Source organism: Sycon ciliatum, chromosome 1, assembly GCF_964019385.1.
Source record: "Sycon ciliatum chromosome 1, ocSycCili1.1, whole genome shotgun sequence".
NCBI classification, from domain to species: Eukaryota; Metazoa; Porifera; class Calcarea; order Leucosolenida; family Sycettidae; genus Sycon; species Sycon ciliatum.
The window spans coordinates 5,323,200-5,344,615 of record NC_088643.1 but is presented as its reverse complement, the minus strand read 5'-3'; the positions used below and the strand labels follow the sequence as shown (position 1 = coordinate 5,344,615).

The 21,416-nt window shown below is 46.3% G+C and overlaps 1 protein-coding gene across 1 annotated transcript in view; it reads left to right on the top strand.

Annotated features, from left to right (window-relative positions):
- The window catches only part of LOC135811108 (protein furry homolog-like), a 65,416-nt gene that overhangs the window by 7,953 nt on the left and 36,047 nt on the right, over positions 1 to 21,416 (top strand). The window contains exons 12-43 of the mRNA XM_065324382.1: positions 1,118 to 1,219; positions 1,634 to 1,689; positions 2,533 to 2,580; positions 3,193 to 3,301; positions 3,620 to 3,703; positions 4,681 to 4,737; positions 5,055 to 5,191; positions 5,727 to 5,837; positions 6,213 to 6,269; positions 6,464 to 6,547; positions 6,709 to 6,776; positions 7,299 to 7,429; positions 8,241 to 8,531; positions 8,815 to 8,990; positions 9,317 to 9,502; positions 10,126 to 10,278; positions 10,702 to 10,744; positions 11,312 to 11,439; positions 13,345 to 13,390; positions 13,597 to 13,691; positions 14,331 to 14,399; positions 14,786 to 14,889; positions 15,259 to 15,349; positions 15,885 to 15,933; positions 16,297 to 16,407; positions 16,925 to 17,079; positions 17,423 to 17,536; positions 18,745 to 18,881; positions 19,230 to 19,483; positions 20,518 to 20,652; positions 20,920 to 20,994; positions 21,235 to 21,398. Coding sequence (XP_065180454.1) covers positions 1,118 to 1,219; positions 1,634 to 1,689; positions 2,533 to 2,580; positions 3,193 to 3,301; positions 3,620 to 3,703; positions 4,681 to 4,737; positions 5,055 to 5,191; positions 5,727 to 5,837; positions 6,213 to 6,269; positions 6,464 to 6,547; positions 6,709 to 6,776; positions 7,299 to 7,429; positions 8,241 to 8,531; positions 8,815 to 8,990; positions 9,317 to 9,502; positions 10,126 to 10,278; positions 10,702 to 10,744; positions 11,312 to 11,439; positions 13,345 to 13,390; positions 13,597 to 13,691; positions 14,331 to 14,399; positions 14,786 to 14,889; positions 15,259 to 15,349; positions 15,885 to 15,933; positions 16,297 to 16,407; positions 16,925 to 17,079; positions 17,423 to 17,536; positions 18,745 to 18,881; positions 19,230 to 19,483; positions 20,518 to 20,652; positions 20,920 to 20,994; positions 21,235 to 21,398 — 3,620 coding nt within the window. The remainder of the gene's footprint in view (positions 1 to 1,117; positions 1,220 to 1,633; positions 1,690 to 2,532; positions 2,581 to 3,192; positions 3,302 to 3,619; positions 3,704 to 4,680; positions 4,738 to 5,054; positions 5,192 to 5,726; positions 5,838 to 6,212; positions 6,270 to 6,463; positions 6,548 to 6,708; positions 6,777 to 7,298; positions 7,430 to 8,240; positions 8,532 to 8,814; positions 8,991 to 9,316; positions 9,503 to 10,125; positions 10,279 to 10,701; positions 10,745 to 11,311; positions 11,440 to 13,344; positions 13,391 to 13,596; positions 13,692 to 14,330; positions 14,400 to 14,785; positions 14,890 to 15,258; positions 15,350 to 15,884; positions 15,934 to 16,296; positions 16,408 to 16,924; positions 17,080 to 17,422; positions 17,537 to 18,744; positions 18,882 to 19,229; positions 19,484 to 20,517; positions 20,653 to 20,919; positions 20,995 to 21,234; positions 21,399 to 21,416) is intronic.

The following is a 21,416-nucleotide window of genomic DNA, read 5'->3' as shown; positions in this document are numbered from 1 at the left end:
TGCGTGTGCAGTGCACTGATGTAGCATTGAAATGACTCCTGATGTTGGCTGGCATCCGCTGTCCATTCATTTTGATATTCGATGACGGTGCTTGTAACTTTCTCGGAGACAAAACTGCAATGACACTCAAGAAAAAAACAAGCTTTAAGTTCCTGTATTCCACCTGCCAAGAAGGAAATGACAGTACTACTAGCGGAAGAGCTTTGAGGATGACGATTGTCAGGGTCCTGAACCTTGTTCTTTTCTTGAGTGATGGTGTTTGATAAGCAGTTTTGTGTAATGTTCCGTTTGTGGATATGGACTTGATGAAATATAGCTGTATACGTCCATGCACTCAGTATTTCTGCAATTTTGCTTTTCATGTTGTTTTCTATAGTTTAAAATAATACCTCCATCAACTTCTGTTGTCTATAGTCTTGCACATAAGCAGTAACACGTGGTTATGTTCATAATACAGTAAGATCGGGCGCCGAAGAGCGCAGGGGCTTACGGCGCAGTCTGGTATTAGACACCCTTAGCAAAAAACGTTATGTTGTAACGGTATTATCGTAAGGGGGAAAATACCGTGATTTGGGTTCGACCTTTAGCAAGATGCACGCTATTTTTAGTACGCTGTTGCCACGAGAGTAGCTTTAATTTCGCGCGGTACAACCATTTTTGTCACCATATACGCGATACAAGGTGAAATGCGTACGGACTATGCAATATTTGGCCAAAACACGGTACGTTGGTCACAACGATAAATCAGCCCCCATAAAGTTTATACGCTGCAGCTTCAACGCTATTTGGGTGATCAAGGTACGAGTACCGTAAAAAATAGCGTTACCGTTGTTTGCTAAGGGTGTCTATTGTTCTAAAACGTTCAGATTTTAGTCGTTCCGTTCTTATTCCGCGATCATGGAGAGCGATGTTATCACGCCATGCATAAAGCAGTACAAGTGTTCTTAGATCTGCAAATCTAGCCTGGATTGTTCTTCAATCTGTGCCATTTTCCAGCCAAAGTGTTCTTCGGCGAAGTGTTCTATGGCGCCCGATCAGACTGTAATCATAATATTATAGTCTTTGTACTGACTTTCTACCTGCCATGCTGTGTGTGCGTGTGTTCTGCTTATGCCAGGCGGCCTTCCCGCTTGTCACAATCCTACTCAGTATCAGCCAACGGTCGTTCTTTCTGGCAAACTGGCACTACTTCTTGACAATGTGCTTGACTAACTTGAAGGTATGAATGGCACAAGTGCACTAGTGCACTAGGCATGACTGTATTGTTTGACTTCGGGATCGTTTCGTTTTTGTTGATCATGGGTGTTGGGGTTTGCTGGAGATTGCAATAGCAGCTACCTGTTGGCATTCTCCAAAGCATGAGCGCACTTGTGTTGCACTTTCATCGCATGCTTGGTTGACATGTACGGTATGTCGTGTGGTGCTTCTTCTGTTGCTCAATGTGTAATGTGTAGTGTGTGTGTGTGTGTGTGTGTGTGTGTGTGTGTGTGTGTGTGTGTGTGTGTGTGTGTGTGTGTGTGTGTGTGTATGTGTGTGCGTGTGTGCGTGTGTGTGTGTGTGAGGTGTGTGTGTGTGTGTGTGCGTGTGTGTGCGTGCGTGTGCGTGTGTGTGTGTGTGTGTGTTCTGCAAACAGCATCGAGACCCGCGAATGCAACGAGTATCACTGGATTCTATTTATCGGCTTTTGTGGTGAGTGTTGGACGCGTTCCGCGTGTGCGTTATGTAGGCAGTGGATATGCTCTGGGTGTGATCTGTTCAAATTCTATAGTTATGAATCTTCCCTTTCAATCGTCTGAAAATGGTCTCAACTCTTATCAATAACTAGGCCTGAAACGAACCCTAAAAGAAACGAACGAAACATTCTGACGAACTGTACGGTTCGTTTGTTGTTGTTGTTGTTGTTACTTTATTTTACTTCACCAGAATTACAGGCAGTAGAATGCCTTCTCACTAGACCAGGTTTAGTTCTCACAAATGATGAAGTTTAACGAACTCACGAACTATTCTTGACGAATATAGCCCCTGCCCGTGTCCCACGCAAGCCCTCTATCGTACAAGTGACACATACCCGTCAAATTGCTGTGGCCAGCCGTAGTTCATAATATACATGTACTTCAGTAAATGAAGAGATTCAACGTCACTGACATAAAACAAGGGAATTTTCACGACAATAACCATTGTTCAATTGCTCTGCTCTCAATACTACGGGATTTGAAATTTCGCCTGGAGAGTCTTATCCTACAGTATTGGATTCATACAGCTCCGTTTTTATTACTCTGTTATCCATGTATTGATGTTGCTCTCTCTCTCTCTCTCTCTCTCTCTCTCTCTCTCTCTCTCTCTCTCTCTCTCTCTCTCTCTCTCTCTCTCTCTCTCTCTCTCTCTCTCTCTCTCTCTCTCTCTCTCTCCCTCTCCCTCTCTCTCTCTCTCTCTCTCTCTCTCTCTCTCTCTCTCTCTCTCTCTCTCTCTCTCTCTCTCTCTCTCTCTCTCTCTCTCTCTCTCTCTCTCTCCCCTCCCTGTCTCCATCCGCAGGGTCTATATGATTCGTGTGAAGTGTGAGAGTAACACAGCAACTCAGAGGTAACTGCAGTAGCTTATTTAGACTACCTGAACTGCATACAGGGCAATTTTGACCTATGAACACTCTATAGGGTGCTGGGCATCTTATAGTGTATGAGTTGCCTACTGAGTGCAGCATACGAGGTATTGCTGCCTTTGTGTTGTCTGGTACCCGATGCTTCTTGTGCTTTGGCTGAATGTGGTGCGGCATCCATTGGTATTGTATGGTCATGTAGCTGATGAGTCCACAAGGGACGAAACAGTTCTGTCCACAGATTGAGTATGGTCATGTACTATTCTGATCCAGTTTTCTTTCGGTCTCTGATCATTGCATAGCCTTTGGCACTCTAACTGCACTTGAATGGCACAGCAGTGTCTTTGTGTGCTCTGTGGTCTTTGCATACTATAACTTATAAGGGACCGTCCGTAATTATCGATCTTTTGCACCATTTGTGGGTGGGTCAAAGAGAGTTTCCTTTTGAAAAATATTGGGGTGTCATAATTTGACTTTTTCATCCCGCGAAAAATTTCAATAATGCCGGACTGCCCCTAAGGTTTTTATAAAGTTTCTTCTTTATCTTGGTATGCTGTATGACGATGGCTCTTGTTCCGTCTGATCTTGCTGTCACACAGTCGGCTACGGACAATTGTCGACTGCTTATTTCCCCGCAATTCCCGGTCCGTTGTACCGCGCGAGACATCACTGACTATTTTCGTGAAGATTGTACATTTCATCGCACAGGTAAGGTGGGAACTGTGGCGATACGCCCAGTGAGAAGGCAGATATTTCCCGTGCCTATGATGAAGTTAAATGAAGCTAAGCAAACAAGCACACTGGCAATGCTGTTGGCCAGCCCTAGCCCTAGTGAATGATCACATTCACTTCTGTTGCTCCTATTTGGCGTGCCGGGTCTTGATATGCCTCCTGGAGGCCATTGTGTAAATGTGTGTTGGCGTTTGTCTGTATTTGGCCAATTCCTAATGCATGTGGAGCAGCTTTACCATGAAGGGTTGGATAGATGCTCTCCTTTTCTGGTTCTCTGTTCTCTTTTTTTCACAGGAGAAGCTTGATTTCGCCATGCAAGAGATTATCTTTGAATTGCTAAGCATCAACCAACGCCCAAACAAAGCGCAACATCCCGAGGTATGTTTTGCCTGTACTGGGGGGGTTCTAGTCGATCGCAGTGTTGTGTGTGTTGGTTGTGTGTCTCGTGACCCTGGTGAACTGCTGCGGTATCTGACCTAGTATCTGACCTATTGCATGCATACAGCAAATACATGGTACCGTACTTCCCCACGTATAAGCGCATGGGCTTATAAGTGAAAATTTGCTACAAAAATGATTTTTTGCTTTGTGAACATGTTCGGCTAGAAGCCCATGTGCTTATAAGTGCAATAAAGGTTTGTCTGTGTCCTAAACAACGGTGTTATCACATGCGCTTATGTCCGGACATAAGCACATGCGCTTATATGTGCGGAAGTACGGTATGTACTGTATGGATGTGCTTGAGCAGTTGTGTGAGGTTCTAAGGCCAGGATTTGCTATGTGTAGTCTGTTCTGTGCAACGATATCTTTAACTGTAATATACAATGTACATGTACTTGCAAAGCCGCCATAATGGTCCTTGGTGCGTGCTGGCACGTGGTTTCTTCAAGTCAGGTTGTAGTACTAAGATGCTATGACACGCTCGGCTCAGGATGTGGGCACTGCGTTGCAAGCTGTCATGCTGAGGTTGTTGTTATGTTTGTATGTGTGTGCATCCTTCATATCAAATGCTATAGTGGTGTTTGTGTGTCTTGAAGATTACGGCCATGTACCGTATTTCCCCGATTATAAGTCGCACCCCCATTTCCAGGTTTGAGCCATATTGTTTTGATATATTGATTTCAGTAGTAAGTCATGCTCGATTGTGAGTCGCACCCCCTTTTCACCCTTGATTTTTAGTGTAAAAAGGTGCGACCTATAATCGGGGAAATACGGTACTGTAGTTCAATCTTACGGCAATCTGTGGTGATGTTTGCCTCGAGCAAATTGTCCGCAGTGATTCTGTAAGTATTCCTGCCGGGCTTGGGCCTAAGTTTTAACTGCATACTGTTATATGTGTACTGTTGGTGTTGCAGAGAACAAACATTGGTCTTCGTGCCTTCCTGGTTATCATTGATAGCCTTGAGAAACAGGTGAGACTATGCTGCTTGTTTAATTTTTAACCTCTGCTTTCTATGCGTTCTCTGTAAACAACCAGGGAAGTGAACTAGCGAAAAAATGCCGACCCCACCAGGACTCGAACCTGGGACCTGACTTGTTCGTCATTTTGTGAGAGCTTGGACGATTCACTTGTCCAGGCAAGAAGAGTGAGCAATGCCTGTTCATTCCTGTTCAATTCAATAGACACTGAGCCACAAGCACTGAGGTGACTTAACAACTTAACGCCATCCGTATATTGTTCATCGTGACAGTGACACACCGCTGTGCCCGTGTTGTGTTTGGTTTGCAGGAGGGTGCACCGCCGATGCCTCCAACAGTCGGAACTATGCCATCCGGCAACACTCTCCGCACGAAGAAGCACTTTCTCAACACAGTACTGACCGACCAGGTGGCCAAGAAAATTGGCATCTTCAACTACTATCAGAGGTACATACGCTGCAGCATTGTGATGCATGTTTTACATTATGTTTGCTGGGAAATTGCTGCTCTGTATTGTGTATTATTGTAATGTTCCTCAATTTCACTGCCTACGGGCAGGCACCCACATGTTTGTATGTATGTATGTGTGTGTGTGTGTGTGTGTGTGTGTGTGTGTGTTGTGTGAAATGAAAAGACCAAAAATAGGGATTCACTGGCCAGAAATTAGTCACTTCAAAATAGCTGTATGGTGTAGACCAGGCTGAATAGTGACGGTCAATTCTTCAGCCTTGCAAGCTGTTGAATGGTGCAATCCCAGCACAAGTTGCTAAGGCTTCTGCCATAGCATTGCTATCATCGCCTCCGGCGATGGGCGTCAAAGGTCAAAGGTGTTGTGTGTGTGTGTGTGTGGGGGGGGGGGGGGGGGTACGTGCGTGCGTGCGTGTGTGAGTGTGCATGTGCGTCTGATCAATTTTCCCTGTAAGGCTGTTCATACGCATTTATGTGGTGTGGTGTGGCTGTGTGCTGGGATTTTTCCTCTTTTTTTCCGCCGTGCATTGGACCGGGAGCTGCAGTCTTTGGACTTGCAGGTTGGCCGACAGCTGGTCATGACCAACTCTCACTTTGCTAATAAAGATCAAGAGGAGATTCTGACGTGAGTACAACTGTCGTCCTCTGCATCGTTGTGAATGACTTTAGCCATACCAGAGCTAGGCACTGCATTCACAGGGCTTATTCTAACGGGTGCTGTGGTTATGGCTAATTAGTGTGGGTCATTAGAAAGTGCTCGTGTACGATTTTCCTGGTATGGCAATATTCACTTGCTGTTCACTCCCACAGCTTGACATTAGAAGAATTCCATGGCTGACACTGTCTCTTTTAATAGTCATTTAGTTTGAGAGAACAAAAAGGGAGATGTCTTGAGGGTGGACAATCCTGAAAGTTTTTACCAAGAATATCTTATTTTGGTGATATGTGACTGTGTGGTGTGTCTCCTTTGCTGTGTTTGTTGCACACTCGTCCTGTGTAGCGGTGATCGGAAGCCTAAGATTGAGCTCTACCGTACCTGTATTGCGGCCATTCCAAGGTCAGTCTGGGCACACTTTGTATACTCATCGTTACATAGTTCATGTGCCGTGCTTTCTCTGTACAATGTTGTCGTGTAGACTCGCCTGGTCTCATTTTAGTGTTCATTGATGTTGTTGATATCAAGTTTACGCTTGGATGTTTTTTTGTGAGATTGGTCATGTGACCTGTGTTTCTTATCTTGTGTGGCCACAGGTGCATTCCGGAGGGTGTTAGCAAGCAAGACCTCGTCGACCATCTGTCTCGGCTAACCATCCATTTGGACAGTGAACTGAGAGGGTGAGTGTGTAATGTAGTACACGTGTCACATAGTAAACACTGCACAATGATCTGTTCCCGGTGCAGCTGTTGACAGCTGCTGTCGTTGGCCATGTACATTTTCATTATTTTTGTCTTACTGTGCTTTGTCTTGTGCTGCTCGTGTCTGTTACCGACTATAGGCTGGCATTCACATCTCTTCAGACGATGGTTATGGAACTGCCAGATTGGCGGGAGGAAGTTGTCCGAGGTATGTTTTGTACATACCGTATTTTCTGGAGTATAGTGCGCACTTTAGATGTGCTATTTTAGGCCCTAAATCGCAGGTGCGCACTATGCTCCAAATATGAAATGCATGTACTTCAATGAAGATTGAAGTACGCACCCCCAATGAAGATTGGGGGTGCGCGTTATATAAAGGTGCGCACTATACTCCGGAAAATACGGTAGATAAGCTGTGATGAGGAGAACCCCACACATCTGCATTTTGCATCGTCTCGCTTGTCGGTGTGTGCGACTGGCCATGGCCCCGTCAATGTGGCGTGACCTACATTATTGTACTATCAGCGCTATCGCCATTGCCAAGTAAAACTTATTTCGGACATCCCTCGCAGTCGTATTTGAGCCGTGAGGTCCACGTAGTCTGATGCATAGGTCATTTTATGTTACTGCGGTATGCTGGCCGGTCTTTCTCTCTCTCTCTCTCTCAGTTGCACACAGTTTGTTCTTAAACCCTGGTGTTATTGCTTTTTGGCATCGTTGTCGTTTGCAGGGTTTGTCAGCTTCATGAGCAAAGACGTTCCGGACGCGCATCCGCTGATTCTGGAAAGTGAGCTCCGATGCCTTGTGCAGTTTCTCACGCACTGGAAAACAGCTGCATCCCAGGAGAAGGCGCCGAAGCCGGTAAGCATAGCAACCTGCTATCCCACAGCCGGCCATTGGCATGATATTGAGAGGTAGTGTACCATTGTATCAAGAGTACATAACCCCCAGAGTGTGCAACGCCTGATCCATCTCTGCATAGAGTCTTGTTTGAGCGTAATCGGATCTTCTGATGTCATGCGTACACTCCACACCAGCGCAAGGCCGGTCTCGAGGCAGGGCACCGTTGTTTTTGATCCGAGAGTACCCACGACTCCCCGGACTCCCCTCAGATATGTACGGTATTATGACGCAAAGATCCGATTACGCTCGACCAAGACCCTATGCAGAGCTGGATCAGGCGTTGCACACTCTGGGGGGTTATGTACTCTTGATTGTATGTCCAAAGTTGAAATTGTGTACAGTCAACTTCGCTAATAACGACTGTGGATATAACGACAATTTGCAAATAACGACAGAATTTCCATGCCCAGAGCAAAGTCCAATCCAACTGTATACGTATATGAGACGTCAGGTATAACGACACTTCGTGAATAAGGACACTTTTCTGATGCCCGCCAAGTGTCGTTATATGCAAAGTTGACTGTAGTCAGTTTGCTCCATTTGGAAAGTAGCAACTTTAGCCTTAGTTTAAGTTTTGTCCTTCTGATAATTCGCAAGCTGTTGCTGCTCGTGGGCTTGACTGTGTGTGCACTTGCTTCCATGTCCATCTGGATGTCTCACTTCTTGCAAAGTGTTATTTGTAGCGAGCCGGCTCTCTTCCGTTACTGCCATGACGTGCCTGCATGCCATCGGTATTGTTGCTGTTGTATGTGATTTTATTCATATGCAGAGCGCCGACTCGGAGACTCCTTCGAGTGACATAGGCCCGGAGACTCTGCTTCCGAGCAGCTCCACGGCAGAGGTCCTTCACTACATCGAGGGCTTCTCACTGGCTGTGATGTGCAGCACCAGACCAACGACACGCAAGCTGGCCATGATCATACTGAAGGAAGTGCGTACCCTACACCAGCTGCTTGGGCTCAACCAGAACTCTGCCGAGGAGACGGTCATGACCGTCATTGAGAAGATCGCCAGCAGCGTTGTGCACAAGTGCCTGTCGCTGTTGCCGGAGAAAACACGGGTACGCTGGTTCCTCCTCTACTGCATTCCAATGATCGGCATGTGCATGTATGCATGCACATTTTTAGTACGAAGATGTTGAAGTCCTAATTCATTCAAGGTGTTATCACATGTTTTGTGGGCTTTCCCGTGGCATGACCGAGTCGACAGATGTTAGGCGGTGCACACATTCGCATCTGTGGATGCAGGCTAGTGTATGAAGTGCATCACAGATACCAGTCCGTATTCCATACTGCTGAGGTTGCCTGATGATTTAAGCACTCTGATGTTCTGTTGCTCTGCAGAATAACATTGTCCCGCTGTCATCCATTGATCTGGTTTGGCTGGCTGAGCAACCGTCAAACATTCTCGGCTTGACCGCGCACTCGTCCTACCCCACTATAACCGGATCGAGTGCCGGACCGACCTCATCGGATGGCAGTAAGGCAAGCACAATGGGTGGCGTAGCGCCAAGCACAAGGTACGTCTCCACCGTATCACGGTATCAGCCATGCAACTGCACCTTCTTGCCTTGGACAGGCCTTGCATTAGACACGGCATCACTGCCGCTGGAGTTCTTTATATCCTGAAACTGGTTGTACAGTACAACAGCTGAAAACATTGGGAAGCAAACTTCTTTCTCTCTCATTCCGAGTTCTGTGTTGAAATAAAACATTCATCTCTCTTCTACTGTATCTTGTGTGATATTTCTACCAGCTTCCGTACCTTTCTCGATATATTGTTCTTTTTCCGGTGCAATGCTTATGAACCGGTCCCCTTTCTGCTTCCTTCCCATCGTGTGTGCAGTGGGTTTAGCCTGGATGCAAACAATGTTGTATCGTACGGTGATAGCCACGTTGACCTGTGGTCAGCATGCTTGGCTGGACTGCTGGAGCGTGAAAACCTGCCGCAGCAGTGCCCGTCGGCAGTGCAGTACAGCCGCCCGTCGGTGTTCCAACGCCTGATGGCAGCGTACTCCAACATCGATCCTGGGTAGGTGTTGATCTCGGTTGTCGTGCTGTTTTCCTCTTTTCGAATCTCCTGTGTGTGTTTTGGGTGGTGACTGCAATACAGTCAGACCTCGCTCATCCGGTCCTCTCTTATCCGGATCCCTCACCATCCGGAAGACAATCGTTGGTTACCGATTTACAGCACATGTCATGCATACATACCGTATGTGCGTTCGATTATCCGGTTCCCTCGTCTATCCGGATATTTTTGTGGATAACGGATGTGTGCGGTTAAAAAGGTCTGACTGTACCATCATGTGTGTGGCCAAGCCTAGTGTGTTATACCCCCTTGTCTGTAGTGGGGCTGCTGGTGCAATGAACCAGTATTCCGGTAGGTCTGTGCTTCTGCTAATCTGCTCTTGAGCTAGCCGTGCACACTTCCAGTCCCAATTTTAAATTCCAAGCCGTGTGCTTGCGGTCTGGCCCTGCTTTTTAACAGTTCGGCCAGCTTTCTGCTCTTGTCTAGCCAATGTGTCCAAGGTGTTTGTGCTGCTGCTGCTATTGCCCCTAACGTATTTTCTGAACTTGGGGCTGGTCTTTTATTACCCCCTGTCTGAAATAAGTGCCACATCATTTCAGAGCTTTTGTGTTTGTGTTTGCTTACAGCTTCAGCGTGTCCGATCCGTCCAAAGGCTCTATGCGCAGCATGAAGAAGCCGCCGAATCCCACTGACCTATGCCTATGGCATAACTACCTGGTGTTTGCCTGCCGTGTTATACCGCCCACTGGCCATGATTCCCTGGAACTTCTGTCCAGCACGTGAGTGACTGTATCATTTGCCAGTCTTGTTTGTGCATGTGTGCACTGTGTTGTCCTTGGTTCTTGCTATGTGGGAATTAGGCATGTGTGTTGTGCTGTCCTTGGTACTTGCTCTGTGCGGTTCAGGCATGTGTGTGTTGTCTTGTCCTTGGTTCTTGTTATGTGCGATTTAGGAACGCACCTACGTGCTGTAGTGCATGCTCAGAGCTACTAGTATTTCAGAATGGCCTGTGTGAATTTGTTTGCTAAAGTGATCTGATAGCTACCGGTACTGTATGCCTGTCTGAACTGACTAAATGTCTTTGTAACTCCCTCTGCTGTGTGCGTGCGTGTGCGCGCGCGCGCGCGTGTGTGTGTGTGCATGTGTCTGTGTGTACGTGTGGGCATGTGCGCCGCCGCGTGTGTGTATGTATGTGCCAACAGGACTGTAGCTGACATATCTCCTACCGACAAGGTTGATGCCAAGGTGAGATGCATGTGATGGTGTCCTGTGGGATGCTGATGTGTTACATCGTAAGAGTCTGTACTCGTAAATAAGTAGGTATCTCTGTACTAGAAAATACCTCCCGTCATCTGTGTTAGCACTGCGTGTTGCAGTCAAACTGAGCCTGGTAAATATACTGTGTCCAATATGTACCCCCTTCTGTAAGCATTATCCGTACGTGTGCAAAGGCATGCAGTGGACATGCATGGAGCATGTACATATGTGTATATGTGTGTACATGTGCAAGGCACACACTGCACTGCTGCTGCTGCTGCGTCCGTGTCGCATCATTGCCAGCTAGTAGCCGACTGTACAATGAATTTTGCACCATGTAACATGCAGCTAGAACAGTTGAATGGTTTGTTCGGGCTACTGTTCAGTAGTCATACCCAGAAATACCATATGAGATAAACAACCTACATGTACTGTACTATGTTTGTTGAAGATTTTTATGGTTTACGTGCGTACCCTGCATGCACTCTTGTTGCAGCTCATGTTTACATTGCCACTGCTGATGCTAATGCTGATACTTTCACCATGTGAATGCAGGGCGGAAAACAGAAGTTCACACCAGCCGCTCTCTTCCATTGGCTAGTCCCGTTGGTGCGTAGTGAAGTGCCGGAAATCCGCGAGGCCGTAGTCACAGCGCTGGGTTATTGCAACCCACTTGTCTTCGGGTAAGCACTGTGTTGTTGGGAAATAATTTGCAAAACTTCATATGAGCCCCAGCCAGCAGAAACCTGAACATGTGTAATTTTTTCAAAAATTATTTTTTTGCTCGAAATTGATTCTACACTATTAATCATTCAAGTTATCAAGTTTGGTGACAATCTGATAAGCGAAAGCAAGGAAAATAGAGTTTGAAGTCACACAGGTCAAGATTCCGTACAGTTGGCGCAGCATCCATGCCCAGTGACTCAATGCAAGTTGATCCTACAGTTTCTGATTGTGATGTGGAACAGGTACATGTAAGTTAATAGAATGCAAGTCAGGCTTGCCCTCTTGGTGCTGCAGGCATGAGTAGTTCAGAAGTGTGACGATATTCCGTATACATGTACACCACTACCTTCTTTACAACACCAGAGTGCAAAACGATGATTGGTGGCTGGCCTTCCAAATTGTGTGCAGGGACCTCTGTGGTGGCAGTTTGAGCATTGTCCCAAAGCTTGCCATACTGATAGATGTACTGACCAATACCACTGACATCCACTCCCTTGCACACTTTCACTCAGACCATGATTTCAGCATAATTGTATTTCAATGATATGAGCGAATACTCGCGTTTTGTAGCACGTGAAGATGATGCCCCAAAGCGTTCAGCCGGTTTGACCTTTTAGGGATCCCTTTTCTCAGCACAGGCAGCAGCCAGCTTGGCGTCGTCTGGCAAGGTAGAGTACTGATAATACTACGCTCTGTTTTGCGCCGTGAGAAGCCCTTCATCAGTGTCTGCAACATCATTGTTGTCGATGTAAAAATACGGATCGCTCAGCGTCGACATTCAGCTTCTCCTCGCAGTCGCTATTCTCCAGCACTGACTATCGTCGCCACCAGTATCCAGTGTCGATTTTATGAGGGCTCTTCGTTGCTATGCATATGAGACTCGCCACTGCTGGACAAACTCAGCGAGATCGCCACCAGAGAAATAATTCCGATCGCGAACTAACTTTCAGCGCCGATTCGTACAGGGAGTCTCACGCTGACAACTCTGGACTTAACGGTCCTTGTCGCGACACCTGTCGCCATCGCTGTGTCGAAACTCAACCTCCCTGTGACGAGCTCTCACCTAGCGCTAAAATCAATTGACCAGAGACATTTGAAGACACTTGAAACTCCTTTGACAACAAAGACACCCACTCGATCGAAAAAGAATCTTCAAAAGCCAGCTCACTGCGCGTCCCAAACTTTGACGTCACATTTTGATGATTGATATCAAGTACACAAGTGCTGATTTTCGCTGGCCGGGGCTCATATTTTACTGTTGATTTCTGTCTAATTCTGATGCAAGTGTGTGTGTGTGTATGTGTGTATGTGTGTGCATGTACCGTAAAGTCGCGGATAAAAGCCGGGCTTATAAGCACATAAGCCGCTTTCTGCATCAGGCTTTAATGCAAACCAGGCTTGTATGCAAACCATGCTTATATGCACCACTGATATTTTTGCCAGGCTTGTGTGCACATAGAAGCCAGGCTTCTGCGCGCGACACGCGTAGATCTACCGCTGACTACCGGTATGGCGGCAGTTTTACTATGCACCGTACATAGCGCATGCACTCTTGACCTACCCGATCCGCGCTTGCATAGAAGCCAGGCTTCTACGCGCGACAGGCTTATATGCATTTAACCCGTTTGATTTTCAGGCTTCTATCCGCGATGTGCTTGTATGCAAACCCGGCTTTTATCCGCGACTTTACGGTATGTGTGTGTGTGTGTGCGTGCGTGCGTGTGTGTGTGTGTGCATGTGTGTGTGCATGTGTATGTGTGCATGTTTTGTACTTGCTGTACATGTGTAAACCTGGCTGTACTTAGTATTTCACCACTTGTTTGACTTACACATTGTGATGCTTGTGTTCTTGTTGTGTGTAGTGATATGGTCACTGAGCTGCAACTGTTGGTTGAAACCCTCGACCGAGTAAGTACTGCTACGGCTGGGGATTTTCTCTGTGTGGCTTGTCTTTCCTCATGAGTTTAGTGTGTGTCCTGATCTCTTTGTGTTGTGGTTCTTTGCTGTTTCTGCGGTGTCGAGTCTTGAGCTATCAAAGAAGTCCTTTTTGATGACATTTCTGCTCTAAACACAGGTGTGTGCACGTTGCTTGCTCTTTTCTTCTGCTTGCTCAGGGCAAAAGAAAGAACAGACACAAGCAGAATCCTCTTCGGCTGAATATCAGTCGCATCTATTCGTTCGTGGCGGCAAACGGAGCCTTCCGGAACTCGTAAGCTTCACTCTTTCTAAATTTCCTCATGACAATATGGCATTGTACACCATTTGTAGTTGAATGTCTCCTGGTCAATGGGCTTCTTTTCTTTTTCTTTTTTTCTAAAAAAACTAATTTCAATTTTTTGGCAATGTGTTCTGTATTTGCGGCATCTTTCTGGTTGGTTCCTATTTTTGTTAATCCCGTGTGAATGGAATCATTCCCTGGGTAGATGGGGCCAATACATAAGTATTTTTATGGATGCCTTGAATGTTGTCACTAACCGGTGAAATTGTGTGTGTGTGTGTGTGTGTGTGTGTGTGTGTGTGTGTGTGTGTGTGTGTGTGTGTGTGTGTGTGTGTGTGTGTGTGTGTGTGTGTGTGTGTGTGTGTGTGTGTGTGTGTGTGTGTGTGTGTGTGTGTGTGTGTGTGTGTGTGTGTGTGTGTGTGTGTGTGTGTGTGTGTGTGTGTGTGTGTGTGTGTGTGTGTGTGTGTGTGTGTGTGTGTGTGTGTGTGTGTGTGTGTGTGTGTGTGTGTGTGTGTGTGTGTGTGTGTGTGTGTGTGTGTGTGTGTGTGTGTGTGTGTGTGTGTGTGTGTGTGTGTGTGTGTGTGTGTGTGTGTGTGTGTGTGTGTGTGTGTGTGTGTGTGTGTACTTTAGGCCTTCTGGCACATTGGATGCATCTGGTAATCTGCTACGTTGTCATCTGGACTACATCGAGGCAATGAGGTACATGGACTTTGGTTTGCACTTTTTCAATTCTGTCAACTTTACCAATGCCCTCCTTTGTACATAAGAGACAGTTGCAAGTTTTTTTTGCCGTCCCTGAAACGAACGTCATTCATTTCAGTATGTGATCAGTATGTGATGCTAGCCACCATGGGTTTATACAGATACAATAGGCTCTGCCCAGTGCTGACCGACTTGGTCTTCTTAGATCTACTTCCCGTTACTCCAAATATGGCTTCTTGGTGGTGGTGGTGTTCCTACGGATTCGAAAAAAGTATGTCTGCTCGACGCTCACTCGAGCCGTAAAATGTATTGTTTGATTTTTGACCCCATCATCTGCTGACTATTCTTGTTCTCTGCTGCTTTTGTTGCCCATCTATCAACAGATTGTTCCTGTTGCAGGAAAACGAAAAAGTGGGAGCGCCGTACGACCAAATGCGTCTTTGCTTCTGCACCTTCATCTCTGAGCTTGTCAACAGTATTGAGCAAGGTGAGGCTGGCTCACCGACTGCCACAGCAGATAGCAATAGGTAGAATAGTATCGATGTGTACGAGATGTATGCAGACTGCATACTCCGCGAGCATCGTCTGCTTTAGGACTGGGCTTTGTGTTGAAAGGTTGTTCATCAAACAATATGACATGCCGGTGTAATTGAGTACTGATACATTGTATCAACATTCCATTATATATCTAATTATCTATGCAGCTCTTGACGTGGGACATTTCTTCTAGGTCCATCCTGTCAGCATGCATCAAGCTACAAACACTAGTAGTACTAAGTATTGTTCGACAATACAGCATTTTCTTGCTTCCCCGTTTGGTAGGTGTGTGTTTATTGTTTTCGCTTCTCGTTTGTAGGTGTACTATCGAGTGAGATGCGAGGCGACTTGTTTTTCTTGTTCGGTAGTTGGTGTGGACAGCTGTCTATCACAACATCTGAGCTAGCTACGTAAGTCCTACTGGTAGCTGGTATGCTCGGGAACTTTTATGCCCGCTTGGCTAGGACATCATATTACGTATGTTGTATAACACGTTATTTTTGGTGTAATTTTAATTTCGGTAATTTCGGTAGAGAAAACAGGCACCGACATGTAAATCTAGATAACACCTAAAAGGCACCAGAGTACACACTGTACGTGAAGGGTAGGTTGGTCACCTAATTCTACATTACACCTGAAACCTGGCGGGTCCCTGACACCGAAATTTAACAACACCTAAAATTACACGCAATACACTACCCTGGTCCAATCCCTATATGAGGGGGGGGGGGGTGTTAATATTGCCGAGCTACTGAGTATACGCCTGCTGGATTCTGGTAATGCGTACGGTTGGGTCCGGTCCTGCCATGCCGTGTTTGTGTCAGAGTTGATGTATATTGCATGAATAAGAGGCACACCTTGATGGTGCCATTATTGGTTCATGTGGACCTGCTTGGTTGATGTCCTCTTTCTTTCATTCACTTTTCTTTCTTTCTGTCTTCTTAGTGCCACAAGGATAATCAAACAGCCAGACCTCCATGCTGCTGCTCTGAAGGTGGGCTATTTCACTTATTTGAATCATTTGTTTGTGCCGTATTGCTAGTAGTGGCTGATGAGAATGTTTATCCAGTCCTGCCAGGTAAACGTTGGGACATAACCACATCACGCCGGATAAGAACATTGAACAGAACATTAAGAACTCAGATTGTAACATGGGAAATTGTGGGCACTAGTTATGCGATCAAAATCTGGTTTAGTTGGTGGACTTGATCGCATAACTTGTGCCCACAATTTCCCATGGAACAGAACATTGTTCTGATTTGATGTAGTTGTGACTCCTACTCCTTGTTCGATTCAAAACACCATGGAGCTTGGGTGAAGGGTCTCTTTTTTCTTCTTCTATCACTGTGTGCTTTAGGCTATTTGCTCACTGCTGATTTGTGGCCCGATCTTCAACTCGTCGGCATTGGAACCACACGGCTACCTGCTTCGTTGGATATCGAAGGGACTGGAGCGGCCCGAGGAGAAGGCAAGGGATATTTGTAGTGCTCTTTCATTCAGTCCACACGCGGGTCCTGTATAGTTGCGGAATGGCTCAGACCACGCAGTGGTTGCCAGCTATTCTGGATTATAATATGAAGACTGTGATGTCAGATGAAATCGAATTAGGAAACTGGCCAAAGACGTTGATATACTAGTAGAGACAGAGCATTCTGAAATATAATTCTGTCATTATCCAGTGTAAGTTTGAACTGTACTTTGTGATTCTCTGTGCATATACACAGTGTTCCAGTGTGGGGAGCAACCAACTTCCTTATAAAATTATCACCGAGGTCGCTACCATTACTATACACACAGTAGCTTTGTGTGAGGTTTTCACCCTGTCACAAGCAGATTTCTTTCTCTTTCAAATCCTTCAAGCACCTATTGCTCCTGTGTGTGTTATGGCCTGGGTGCACTGAATGATTGCTGCTACTAGTATGTATTATCACTGTAGCCGATAGGCTGACTTGTGTTGTGCTATCCATGGCTGCTTTGACCGACAGACGCAAAATCTGATCCGCAGTGCCCTGGAGATATTGATGTTGCGCAACACCGATTTGCCTGTCCTGCTCGAATGGATCATTGAGAAGTGCTACATTGGATCTCGGCTGGTTGTGGATGGCTGTTTCCATGCTCTGGCACGCTCTTTTGCTCAGAAGTAAGCGGGGATATTTGTGTTACCTGAAGATCGCCCAGAGCGTGAAACTCTGAGTTGTAGAGTTGTAATTATAATTTTCCTCTCTCCCTACTGTATGTTTTGGACAACAGAAGGCTGCTTGAATTGTATTGCATTGTCTGATTGGTGCATGGAAATTGTTTTGAATGCCACTTGTTCAGCAGAGAGAACAACATCTTACTTCGAAGTACACACATGTACTTAGGTGATGATCTCCTTCTAATCGAGTGAAACATCTTGATTTTGGGTCTGCATACCTATTTGTGTAAGATGGTATTTGATGTTATTCTAATGTCTCCATTGTGCCGTGCTTCCTGTTGCGCAGTCCCAACTACCCTTGTGACATGGTGGCCATTCTCAACGTCGCGCTCTTCATGACTTCCGATACTAGTTATCGTGTTCGCGAGCGAGCTGCTCAGCTACTGCAAATACTCGACAGGTAAGAGCTACCGTTGTTAGCATTTTTTTATTTTTTATTTTTTTACAATGATCACAGCTCACAGGCAAAGACAAAAAATTGCGTATGGGAGCATAGTGATGGTGAGGCTTTTTGCCCTCAGGCGACCTGAGGTGACGCCGAGACCATACTGTTCACATAGCGGGACGGATACTGTTTTGAGTAGATTTCGAGTAGCCTCAAGTGCATATACACCTGGTGACATGATCAGCTTGAAGCTGTCCTGATCAGCATTCCACAAGTACTGTCAATACCATTAGTGACTTTACTCCCTCGCACCCAGACGCTGATTTTTTTGGAAACAAGTTTCTATACTTCCGATGGGAGAATCTGACATGGCAGTGCATTTCGGCGTGGCCAGGTCAAATTGTAGAATATCGCATCGAGTGAATTGCTTTATCTGAGAGAGGAGATGTTCGTGCCCTTGAGACCCGAAGTCCCGTTTCCATACGACAAAATTTAGGAGCTCTGCGCTCAGCGCTTTTTCAGGGCATGAATTTCGGGTTGTTCTGGTCGGGTCGCAGCGTCGCGGACTATTCCATCGTCTTCAGCGTCGAAAAACTACTGGCCATGTGAAATTACAAGGCGGTGAGACGCTTTCGTCTTCCTCTACGAGCGAATTTGTTCTGCGCCAGCATACCAAAGTATGCAATTTCGTACGCGCAGTTCGAGTGACGAGGCGTGTGCACTGTACACTGTACTGCATGCACGGACTGTGCGGTCGTTCCCGATTCTCCCATCGCTCCCATTCATTTCTGTTTCCAGCAAAAGTCCAACTTGGCGCACTTCAACTCACTATAACTCAAGAATGGCTGGGCCGATTCGAATAATACTTACAGATTTCCTATGTACTACGCCTGGGAGAATCGCATGAGACCAAAATCGAAGCGATCGGAGCAAGTTTTGGAAATAGGGTGTAGTCACTAATACCATCTTATCAGGTAGACCGATGGAAAGAGAAACAACGGTCACAGTATGTACATACAGTGTACTTTGTACAGTACTGCGGTTGCTAAATCACTAAACGAATTGTCAAATTGTCTCTTCGGACAGTGGAGCACGCTACTTGATTACATTGAACAAATTGTCGACGAAATATTTTTTTTAATTTTCTTAAAAGTATCACAAAGCACTCGCTGACAGAGCCTTTCCTAATTGTTCCGTCGTGAATGACCTGTGTGTGTGTGCAGGCGCTATTTCTCATCAGATAGTGATGCCAGTAGCTGTATCATGACTAGCCTGGCCGGTGCCCACTCACTCTGGCAGTGTACTCTCTCCGAGCGGCTGGCTCGCTCTCACCCGGAGCTGACGCTACCCATGCTTTCAGGTAGGTGCATTTCGAGGTGTTATTGTGCGGTGTGAGTTGCATCAATACACTGCACCTGAGCTGGACTCAATGCACTGCAACATAGCTAGACTCAATACACTGCACCAGATCTGGATTCAATACACTGCACCAGATCTGGACTCAATACACTGCACCAGATCTGGACTCCATACACTGCACCAGATTTGGACTCTAAGCCTCTCAGTCGTTCTAGGCAATTGAGCACAGTTTTTTTTTACTGAAGCCGTAACACCTTTGACTTTGAGCATTGAGCAATGACCACTGGTAAATCTGCACTAGCGCGTTTAACATGAAGTTCCTGCGACTGTTTTTGATTTGTTTCCTCAGAACTGTTCATGCGTTTTGAGAGTGCCAAGCTGCGTGGCCAGCGCTGTATTCTACAGTACATGGTACCATGGTTACGCAACATTGAGCTGGAGATGTCCACACAGTGGCCGATGGCGTCGCATGGCTTCCCGCGCCAGTCCGCCGTGGTGGTGTGCGAGGACAGCTGGCGTACAAACGTGCCACTGCCCTCTGGCTCGGCCAGTGTAGAGGCCACCGAGATGGTGCTCAACAACCTCTTTTACATCACTGTCAAGGTGTGTGTGTGTATGCCCTGTATCTCTGTTGCTATGTTGCGGTATTGGCCTGTGGAATTTCTGCAATGAATGCAGTAGCATCAAGTGCTGCATGGCCTTAGCATGGCCGTATCACCACAGACACTGGACTTGTAACTTAGCCAATAGTCTTGCCAAGTACTATTATGCAGTCTACCCATTGTGCCATTGAATGATTTTGGCTCAGCATTTATTGCACGGAGTGTATTAACCCTTTATTGGCAGATTAAAATATACACAAGCCCACGCAATCGCCAAACCTGTACCTAAATTGGACGTAACTTTAGTTTGCACTGGGCAAATTCCACGATCTTGGGCATCCTGGAAAGGCCTTGACGAGAGGAGCGCAATGAGCGTACACTCGACTCTACGGGCTGCACTGGCGCAGCGCTGCAAGCCAGGGAAGGCCCACCAGCGCTGGGCTCATGCTCAAGATCTATCTCTATCCACCATTTCACTCCTGTTGCTCGTATCAAACTCAAAAATTTTCGTAGAGACTCCCGGGAACCTACGTTTGAAGTTGAATCGGTGTAGCCTTGTCAACAGGTGACGTAAGCAGGGAAAATCCCGGCCGTTGACCCACACATCGCGCTCTGAGCGCAAATTTCCCGGGACCAACATTACGAGTGCTATAACTCAAGAACCACTCTTTGTATCGCTTCGCAAATTGTTCGAGGCGACAGCTGAGAGTTTTCTCTTCGACCTACATATTTCGATCTCTCCGAAAGACCGAGATTTGACCAAGTATTAGTTACGATAATTTCAAAATGCCTACCCCATCGTACATCGGTGTTCAATCAATGTATGGGCCGGCCAATAAATAAAAGGGTTAAATTTAATATTTGCACGGATTAGTGTTTTTTTCTACTATTTTTTGCAACAGTGAGTCGTATAAAATCGCAATTCCATCAATGGTCACCATTGTATTTTATTATGTCTGTCATGCCGTGTCGTATTTGTGAACGTGTTCATAGCTAAATTTACTTTTCTGCACTGTTTTGTATGTGTGTACTCAGTATGAAGACGTGCACTCCAAGGAGATTGAGGACTGCTGGGCCAATCTGTGCAAGTATCATTACAATATTCCCACAGCGCTGGCCTACGTTGTTATGCTCGCTGGTTACAGCGGCAGCCCTGAGCTACTGCACTACGTAAGTATGCCCTCCTTTCCTCCTCCCACCCCCTCAGGCAGGCCTGCTTTGTCAAGTCTTGTATCATTTGTATGTGTTGAGAGGTTGTCTGAAGAATGTATGCTGGTGGCATACCCTAGCGTTGAGTATAAAGTGAATCCAACCACATGGAATACTGCTACAATGTAGTTTTCTTCCTCTCTCTTCCTCTCTCTCTCTCTCATATATGTCATTTCAAGTTCTAATGGATTCCTGGCTTGCTCTTTGGTTTCTTTGTTCATTATCCAGGCAAAGAAAGTGGTTGTCTATATTGGTCGCACTGCACCCAACGTTATCATCGGCGAGCTCATGAAAGAACTCGAGGTGTGTATGGCGGCCATTCGCGTAGTCTTTGGGCACAGGTCTTTTTCATCTTTACCCTTGACACTGTCAACCTTGTGATTGCTCCCCGGTGTGATGGTTTACTGTGCTGTGCATCGTGTTTTTAGTTTTGCGTTCCTTGCCAATCCTTTCACTGACAATTACTTGTGTGTGTGTGTGTGGATGTCTGTGTGTGTGTGTGTGTTTGTGTGTTGCTCCTTGTTCTTTGTTGCTTTGGTGCAGTCGATGGACCCACTGACTGCTACAATCGATCAAATCGCCGTACCGCCGTACTACATTGTTCAACCACGCTTGCCCACTGTCAGCCGCAATAGCAGTTGCTGCCAACGTCCCAGCACTACCGAAGATACAAGGACACTGGTAGCCTCACCAGACAACTTGCATGTGTAAGTAGACATGAAATG